Genomic DNA, 10000 nt, shown 5'->3' on the forward strand with positions numbered 1-10000 from the left:
ATTTAATTAAAATTAAGTAAACGTTACTTTGAAGTCTTGATGCAATATGTGAATTTTTTTGATTTTGAAGAGAGTACGAAAATTTAAATTAAATTCACCCTCCCCCCTGAGTTGACATGGTTGACATGTATTGTCAAGACGCGTGATCTGATTGGTTCTACGTTGACGTCTTAGGGGATTAATTGGCAATGCATTATAGGCCATTGTGCGCCTTGAATGTTATACAACATACAGCCGAGTAACATTCATTCTATTTCAGATTTCAGCTGCGGAGATGACATGATTTTGGAACAATGTCACAGAAATGGGAATGGATCACTAAAATGTCCCCAGACCTGTCAGGACTTGGATCCAGAAGATGGACATTTGTACTGTCGAAGGTGACGGATGTGTTTTGACTTGAAAAAAATTGCAGAAAAAGAGAAACGGGCGGCTTTCGTTTTTACGAGACTTCTCTAATAGAATCACAGATGTACAGTACAGTACAGTACATACTTAACTGACCACTACCCGGAGGGGCTTTTCAAGGTCATTGGAGAGATTAAGCATCACGTTTACGGCAAACAGCAAACGCCAAACGTCGGACTAAAATTTGCGTTTTGCCAAAAATGGAAGAAACTCGTTTGATATGAGCTCATTTCTTGGCTGTTAGTAGCAGGTATCAAGTGACTTTTCAAAAGAGAGAGACGAGTTATAACATAACATAATTTTCATGCTTTTATGACAAGCAGCAGCCCACCGTTTCGCGTTTGCCGTTTCACGTTTGCCGTTTCACGTTTGCCGTTTCGCGTTTGCCGTTTCACGTTTGCCGTTTCACGTAAACGCGATGCTTATTTATTTTATCTCTCTATTGAAACACAATGAACGGAACGACAACAACAACTGTTAAGAATCCCAACTGGCTGGAGGCAAACCAGTTGGCTATATATTACAAGTGCGGCCGAGAAGTTGAACCAGGGACTATCAGGATCAAACTGACAAGTGGTCAGAACGGTCGCACCGCCACGAAATCGCGATAAGGATGAATACCTACAGTCTAGTTGTGACTTTCGAGGAACGCTTTCCATTTTTGCCAACTTTTCCATCGTGGGAATAAAACATAATGTTCTTTTCTTTTTCTGCATTTCAGGCGTGGATGTGTAGAGGCTTGTTACTGCAAAGACCCAAACTATGTCCTGAGAGGAGATAAATGTGTTATGAAGTCAGATTGCCCATGCTATCATGAAGGCAAAGAATACGAACCAGGCGCGACAAGGATTGACAAGTGCAATTACTGGTATGTGATTTTAAAATAGCTTGGGGTCTAGGCTGAAAAAAAAAAAAAAAAAAAAACACAGCTTGCAAAATTTCACGCAACTCGAATTCAAGACACGCACCTCGAAACATTCACTGTAGCACCCACCTTGTTACTAACAAAATTACTTGTTAATGCACGATCTTTTACAAGGATTTGAAGAATTTTAACGTATGTTACACAAATCAATTTCTCGTGCAACTCCTTTTTGCATGAGCGTGACTGAAAACGTTAGAAGGCTAGTTACACTATAAATTCCACAGTGTAACAGCGGCACTTTTGGCAACAAGACCTACATGAAAGTAATCGCCTATTTGAAAGAGAGAATAATAACTACTTAATAACCGAGAGTGAGATCGTCACAGCAAAATCTCAAACTGAGGTTGCGCGGTCAATACAGCTAGGCCAAGGTTTGAGATTTTCCTGTTACGAACGAATGGTCGAGGTTATTAGCTTGTTTTTTATATGGCTAACAGAACAGTTCTAAAGAGGAAAAAACTAATTTGCATAATCTCTAACGCTTAGCTGCTCTTAGCCGATCAGATCGTGCGTTATATCGGCCAGAAACGCTAGCCATATAATAAAAGCTCGTAACGCTCCTCACCTTCACTTTACATTTTGGCGCAATTCCTTGTCGTTCTTTTCTAAACAACGTGCAATGCTAAAACGCTAATAATCTAAGCTTGACAAGAGCGTCAGTACACGATCTCTCAACAGAGGCTTTTCGTGTTGAACGAGTTGGAATAATCACGAATAATGACAAAAACAATATATGTTTTACAATGGTGCTCTCGTTAGTTGCTTAAGCTCTCTGAAAGATCAGAGAACGTTATTGCGTCTTGTTTGTTGTTCAGACTCTAATATCCTGAAAGAAAAACAAAGTTTGCCGTTTTTGCAAAAGATAATTTCCTTAATGAAAGACGTGTATTAATTTCCTCAAAGCGCAGCAAAACGTGATTAAAGAAAGTCCAACCGACGTTCATAATTCAGTTATGCAGGCACCTAAATGTGTCAACAGTTTCTGAAATATTTTTGTTTCTCTTTTAGCACTTGTAAGGGAGGTGGAGTTTGGGAATGCACCAAAGAGGATTGTGATGGTTTGTAGTATTCTTCTATTAGTTTTTCTCCATTAGAAAAGAACAGGAAGGTTTTTTTCGTAGACAAGTTTACTCAGCGAACGGAAGTTGTAAAGAGGAAGCCATCGCTGATCGCAACCCCATACGACCGAATGAATGGATGAATAACTGATTGAAATACAGAAAAGGCGAGGTAGCTCAGTGGCTCTTTACAAGTGCGGGATCAAATTTATCCGTGTTGGCAATGGATGGGTTACAGCAATGATCAAACTCCTTGCACGTCAGTTCTCTCTATTATAGTTCATGTACAGGTAGCCTTTTTAAACAATGTTGAATGCTTTGCTTCCTCTTATAGAGTTATGCCAAAGAATGGGCAAAGTGTACCGTGACTGCGGGGAGACGTGTGAGAACTTCTTATTGAGTGATGCTGAACGCGCGTCACGCTGTAAGCCTGGATGCTACTGTTCAGGAAATCAACTGCTATTGGAAGATGGAACGTGTGTCAACAAAACCGATTGTGGTTGTAAACACAATAACAAGTTCTACAAGAAAGGAGACGTCTCTCCCGTCGATTGTTCAAAGTAGGTGTTTATATTGTCATTCTATTAAGAGCCCAACATCATTGTGTTTTGGCATTTATAAACACTACAGTTCACCTAATACTCTTGCGTGACGAGTCATACAGCTGTGCTAGACAGCTCCCTGCCAGTTGTGTGACACTCCAGTATCGCTAACATTACAATTGGATTACATTTACGTGATTATTAAATGACGATTGCATGATAGTGAGATGACATTTAACAAATTGATGTCAGTTTTTCATGTCATTGTCAATAACACTACAGACGCATGAAAAACTGACATCAATTTGTTTTTTACAGTAACAAAATAAGGCAGAGGGATCAAAATTAAGTCAAAACACGAGAAGAACGCGGGACAAAAATGCGAGAAACTTCAATCTGACGTGAGGAATATCGCGCGTCATTATCGCATAAATTATAAATTTATGTGTCTGTCCGCTTATTGACAGTAAAAATTAACCAATGAGCGCGCGAGAATTTTGCAGTCATTGTAAAATATTTGTTTTTCATCTCAGGAAATGTAATGGTGCCCGCGAATGGATCGCTGATGATTTAATTGAGCCTTTACCGGAGTACGAGTGCGCGGCGTATGGTCAAGATCATTATCGGACATTTGACGGTAGATGGATTGTATTCCATCACGAGTCATGTGAGTTTATTTTGATGGAGGGCGATGGAGTGAAAATTACTATAAAGAATGAACCTTGCAGGTGAGTCTCGGTTATTCAGCATTTATCAGAAATTTCCGAGGAGTTAACATTTCATTAAGCAAGCCAGCCTCGCAGGAAGGTTCAATTTTATTTGGGGAATACTCTGTATTCGACTTTTCTCGAGAGTTGCAGAGAGATTTCGTTTCACCATGACGAACGAACAGTGCAAGTAACATTAAAAAAAACACATCTGAAGGTATTAGGTAGGTGTCGAAAATGCTCGAGGTATTCGGCGTATCTCGATGGCGAAAAAACCCTTTGGAAGCATCTTAATTAACCCTTTAACTTGCGTTGGCGAATATTTTATTACGGTCTTTTACTTCTGGGCATTACGAGAAAGGCCTTTCTGGTAGGGGTAGGGGAGAGGAAGCAGAGAGGGTGCGAGGGACAAGGAGAAGGGAGCAAGAGCTGGAGTAAGAGGACCCCTGTAGGGTTCCCCGAACGTGAGGACGTTAAGGTGGCTCGATAGGCAAAAAAATCGTAAAAATATCATCATTTTGAAAAACGCTTTCCTTAGCTTCTACAGGCATTGAATGGCGTCCTTATATAGAGAAAACTCGGTTTTACACATTTTTTCTTTACTATGCTAATTCATGTAGTTATGAAAATGAAAAGCGGTTAGCTTTCAGTTGTTTTGCTGGGTACCACTATAAGAATTCTTTAAAAGATTCAACTTATCAGGAGTTTGTCTCGCTAGTCTAGTGGATATCGGACAGTGCAAGAAGAAGCCATCGACGTCTTGCCTAGACTCGATTACCAGCCGCTGTTTCGGGAAAGAGCCAGCGCTCACTCCCTCTCGGGGAGATACCCGAACTCGAGTGAGCGGCGGAAGTCGAGCCTACTTCCTGCCTCGTCCAATCCTTTGTGTGGGCCCATTTCCATTAGTAGGGTTAACGCTCACATGGTTCACATGGGGTAGGAAAACTAGCACTTCACATCACACTCTAATCAGTTAAGTCTGTTCAAATATAAGTACTACACGGCCAACGTTTCCAAAAACGTAATCCTTCGTTGTATTTGTACATGTTCATTGCCGTGACTTTAAGATCTTCAGTTCCCACGGCCTGCTCCCGTTTGACCTTGTAGCTCAGTCGGTAGAGCAGCGGTGATCTAACCCGAAGGTGGTGGGTTCAATTCCCACCCTGGTCAGAGTATTTCTCTGTCTTTGTGTGGGTCCATTTCCATTAGTAGGGCTAACGATCTACCAGTAACGCTCTTAGTAGGGCTAACGCTCTACTGGTTCATATGGGGTAGAAAAACTAGCACTTCACATTACACTCTAATCAGTTAAGTCTGTTCAATTTAAATCTTGTCTGCATGTTTTTAAAATTGTTTGTTTCAAGGATGGCACAGTGGTGAGAGCATTCGCCTCCCGCCATTGCTGCCCGGGTTCGATTCCCAGACTCGAGGCGTCTGCAAATGATGTGGGTTGTGTTTGTTGGTTCTTTGCTCTGCAGCGAGAAGTTTTCTCCGGCCGGTACTCCGGTTTTCCCCTCTCCTGAAAAAAAAAACCCTAACTCTTTAACAATTAGACCCGTAGCCCGCAAAGGCTACGGGGTCAATGGCCCATGAGGCGAAGCCGAATGGGCTATTGACCCGTGGCCCTTGAGGGCGTAGGGTCTAATTGTTTTAGTATCACCCATCTAGTCGGACAGAAAAGTCAATAATAAAGTTAGCAAATGCAAGTTAAAGAAATATTTATTTGGGATTGAAACAAAAGAAAGCGTCACGCTTTTCGCTACTCGACTCGAGGACTATTACTAATAGTCCTCTGGTAGCGTAGCCAATCAAAATGCAGGATTTGCATTAGTCCACTAGTTGGGTGATACTAAAACCAATTAGTGCTTCAGCGCTAAAATGACTAGACACTTAAATAATTTAAGTTCCTTTCCTTCCTTTGCATTTGAAGTAAATTATACGTCGTGTAAGTTGAATTCAAAGGAAATGTGAGTTCGAAGGATAGAAATACGTCCTTGGACATGCTGAGATAGGGAAACAAGTCCCTACCCACTGAAACAGAACTCGTAAAAGATTTTTCCAGCCAGAGCAAAAAGAAGTTGATTTGGGATTTTAAATCACGAATGGGAGATAACATCTTATAATATTATTTCAGCATTTCTTGCATAAATAATCACAGGGCTTTGTATGCGTCAAATCACCCGTCTGTACCTAAGCCACCACGCCTTCTTTGTGTGTCTTCGTGTTCAAGGCACAGACATTTTCTCGTCTAAATGTTTGCCCACATTTTGAAGTAAATGAAGATGTTCCAAAGCGGATGAAGTAACCTCTTGGGACTCAGACAACTAAAATTCCTAAAAACTCTAAATTCCGAAAATCTAGCGTAGATTTTTGTACCCTACAATCGCTCCTCCCTTAACACATCTGTGCGGGTAGTTCTTTTGTTTAATGTGGTGTCGTCTTACACACAGGCATTCGGTGGAGCTGCAGATGTGCAAGCGAGTTGGGATTGAGCTACAAGAAAGCAAAACCTTCATTGATTTGTTTCAAAAGGATTTTTCGATCAATCAAAATGGAAGCCTACTCACCTACAAACCTGGAGAATACCCAGAGCCTTGCCAAATGGAGATTCCTAACGTAGAGATTTTTCAAGTGGGCCTTTTTCTGATAGTCCGAATCTACCAGCCTCGCAATCCACTGGTTATTAATTTTGAGGTAAGTTCTGGGTGACCGACATTGTGTTCAACAAGAAAAACATTTTCAAATATACTTCTACGACAAGGCTGATAATCTGGAGGCGAGAGAGAGTCCCCCCGCAACCCTTGGAAGTGACCACCATTGTGAATCCTTATTTGAAATGTCGATGACACCATCCCAATATAATCTTTGGTGAGAGCCTATTCGCAATCTTTCGTCATGTAAGTCGACAATTTTACTCAACCGTGCCCTGTGCTGATAGTGCAGTAACATAGATTTGTTTTGACTTTGAAGTTCACTTTCGTAAGGGAACATCCTACAGTCCCTTACGAGAGTCCCTTGTTGTAAACGAATAGCTCTAAATACAACTATTTGCTCAGAATTTCCAAGGCATCGCTTCATTGTTCAGAAATCTGAACGAAAATGTAAAGTCTATTTTGTGTTCGTTTTGACATGTAGGTGCGATTTGACAAAGGCTCCCGTGTGTATATATCACCGAATTCGAAATATAAAAGCAAGGACGTTTTGGCTGGTATCTGCGGTAACTTTAATGGAAGGCATCGAGACGATTTGATGATGCCAGATAAGAACACGGATGCAGCTGACGATACCGCGTTCGCATATGCTTGGCGAGATGAACAAGACTGTCCATATGCAGTTAAACTTGATCCCTGTTTGGAAAATCCTGATCGTCAGGGCTGGGCTGAAAAAGGTAGATCGCAGTAACGCTACCCCCTATCCTCCAGTCCCATAAAACTTCTGTAGTCATGCAGGAATGGTGAGAGTTAAGGACGGTGCCTACTAATTCAAAGGTATTTTTGCGCGGTTTACTGAATATGCAAGAAAAAGCAGATCTTAACAAGTGTTATTGAAATCCAAAAAGAAAATTGGGGGTAACCACGCATTTTTCAAAGATAATTAATCAACAATATTTGTAAAAAGCTTTAAAATACAAAGCAATGTATGGTGTTCTTTTCCAATCTGAAGCCTAATTATCTCTGAGAAATGCATGGTTACCCTCAATTTTCTTTTTGGATAGCAAGAGCACTTGCTAAGTTCTGCTTCAGTTCTCCGCACAGTTTTGAACCGCGCAAGAATATCCCTGTAAAAATAAGCACCACCCATAAGAAATCCGAATATCTCAATATGCGCAGAACGTATGCGTAATAACAATAGTAGGCATCGTCCTTAAGGCCTGGGCAAACGGCCTTAACATTTGCTTCAACATTCGTTCAATGAAACCGTTTAATCTCCCCCCACCATTTCAACCGTCTTCAAACATATTGAATCCAAGTTGAATCGATGCCGAATGAGTTTTAAAAGCCTGTAAACTTTGTTTCAACAACCATTCAATATTTGTTTTGTTATCGCGAATGTTGAATGAAGTTGAAGGCGCGTGACCCTCCACCCCCCCCCCCCCCACCCCTTTCTTTCAACATTGTTTGGTATGCGCGTACGCACTAATTGGTCTCTGAGGTATCCACGGCCGACTCCATGTCCGAATCCATAGTAACAACCCTGGCTGCGGCCTGGGACTGAATAGCAGGCCTCTCGTTAAGCTTTGTTGAATCAATTGAAACCTTTTGGTGGCCCACCCCAGTAGTATATAATGATACTGTAAAGAATTTTATTCCTGATCTCTATGGTGCAAGCTGATAAAACCTCCCTCCCTCTCTCAAACAATAGAGAAATTTAGCATCGCATGTTTCTGCCTTGTCTCTCTTTAAGAATCCGCTCGATATCCGGAAGTAATAGGCAAGAAATTAGCTGGAATAACAACGATTTCTTTGAATTTTGGTAAAGCCAATTTCAGCCCACCGTTTGCCGTAAATACAATGTTAAGTATTTCCATTTTTTCAGATGTTGGAATGGAGGGAATTTGCAATAAAGCTTCATCTGGAGCATTCTCCTCCATTTCTTGCTTGTTCTAGTCTCGCTGTTACTATTTGAATATAGCCTGACCAATTCGCATTGATTGAAGGAAAGAGGTAGATACATCGATGAGAAGGTCTTGGTTTGGTACATGTATCACAATATTTGACCGAAATACATATGCTTGCTAAAACGTGCGAAATCTTGTCTTCAATTTGTTTATCTTCAGGCTGTAATGAGATTAAGAGGAATCCAAACTTTACGGCCTGCCATGACAGCGTGAACCCAGACCCCTACTTAGCGGCTTGTAAACATGAAGCCTGCTTGTGCAACAAAGGAGGAGACTGTGCATGCTTTTGTTCGGCGATAGCATCATACGTACGGGCCTGCAATCAACACGGCATTTCAATCACGTGGCGTCGGGAAGGTTTTTGCGGTAAGCAGTATAAAAAAACTAAAGGTCCTTAGAAACGAAATGTTGATTAAAAAAAATCTCTTATTTGCTGTGATAACTCTTGATAAAACATGCAATGAGGAATGACATATCTACTCCTAACGGCTTCATATCACTGTTGTGTACCTGATAATCCTGTTTATCTTCTTGCTACTTCCTATTAGTCATAAAACTTACTTTGTTTGACGTCTGTTTCATATTTTACCCAGGCTTTGTGCTTATACATCATCCCATGCTTTAGTGAAGCATTCGTAGACACACACACTGCACACCAAACACCGAGAGGTTTTCAGATGTAGCAATGAGTTTCCTACCGGATTCAAAACGTTGTTTAGGAACTTCTTGTTACAGTTATGAATGGATTGAAGAGGTGTTCTTTAGCCCAGTGAATGCTATGTAAAAATTTTCTTTCTCAGTTATATCCAGCGATAAACAGAATAGTACCTTGTGATATGGCCCGTATTCCATCGCAGCTTATGGACTTTTGCTACTGGCGATGGTGAAACAGGCCATATTGAGGCTATTAGGATTGTGAATTGCTATGATACTTTTAAATTTATCAGACCCATCACAACCTAGTTAGTTCCGTGTAGGTGCGTCACAACTTTCGAGAATCAATTTCTCGTTTTTACTGACAGAGCTTCCTTGTTGCCGTCCATGTAAAAACACTGGGGGATACCTACCTAATATTAGTTTGCCGAACGCTTGTGAGCAAAAACCAAAAGACTGTGAAAAACTCGGAGCCAGATGCTGTCGTGGCCCACGCGTAGAAGGATGTTCTTGTCCTGATGGAACTTACTTTGATGGTAAAAAATGTGTTAACCAAACAAAGACGTGCGACAAAACATGTATCCCGGTGAGGCCTCCCGGTAGCATCGCAAGTAGCTACAGGTGCGTTTAGACAATTAATGGGGCATTGTCATGACAGTTTTTACTGTTTTCGGTTAAAGCTGGTTTTAAATTCAAAACTTAGTACTTCAACCTACTGGTTTAAAATGTCAATGGCAACCCAAACAAAATACGAGAAAGGAATTTACGCAGGATGGGCTGTCCATATAGCATCGATGGCGTTTATTGGAAAAAAGAACTTGTCAGAAGTTGAAAACGTTTGCCATCCTTTTAAAATGTCAATCCATTTTCTCCTTCTCCATATTTAAATAACTCTTAGAAACGAAACCGTGGCCATCAATTTCAAGACACGTCTACTTTTACATTTTCAGTTTATCAGATTGTATCATTACCACTCGTAAAGTAAATCCAGAAAGAGAAGTGCCTTTTGCATTACTACAAAACGTTTAATTAAACTAGATTACAATTTTGAAGTGTCCGTCACCTTTTGCGTGAATTTTATATGCTTT

The 10000-nt window shown here is 40.9% G+C and overlaps 1 protein-coding gene across 1 annotated transcript in view; it reads left to right on the plus strand.

The window, feature by feature from the left end:
• Nucleotides 1-10000, plus strand: part of LOC137984478 (mucin-19-like) — an 89286-nt gene that overhangs the window by 24912 nt on the left and 54374 nt on the right. The window contains exons 19-27 of the mRNA XM_068831649.1: nt 260-380; nt 1130-1276; nt 2342-2391; nt 2726-2951; nt 3467-3661; nt 6091-6334; nt 6776-7028; nt 8418-8624; nt 9281-9533. Of these exons, the coding sequence (XP_068687750.1) occupies nt 260-380; nt 1130-1276; nt 2342-2391; nt 2726-2951; nt 3467-3661; nt 6091-6334; nt 6776-7028; nt 8418-8624; nt 9281-9533 (1696 nt within the window). The remainder of the gene's footprint in view (nt 1-259; nt 381-1129; nt 1277-2341; nt 2392-2725; nt 2952-3466; nt 3662-6090; nt 6335-6775; nt 7029-8417; nt 8625-9280; nt 9534-10000) is intronic.

This window comes from Montipora foliosa, chromosome 14 (genome assembly GCF_036669935.1).
Source record: "Montipora foliosa isolate CH-2021 chromosome 14, ASM3666993v2, whole genome shotgun sequence".
Taxonomy (NCBI): domain Eukaryota; kingdom Metazoa; phylum Cnidaria; class Anthozoa; order Scleractinia; family Acroporidae; genus Montipora; species Montipora foliosa.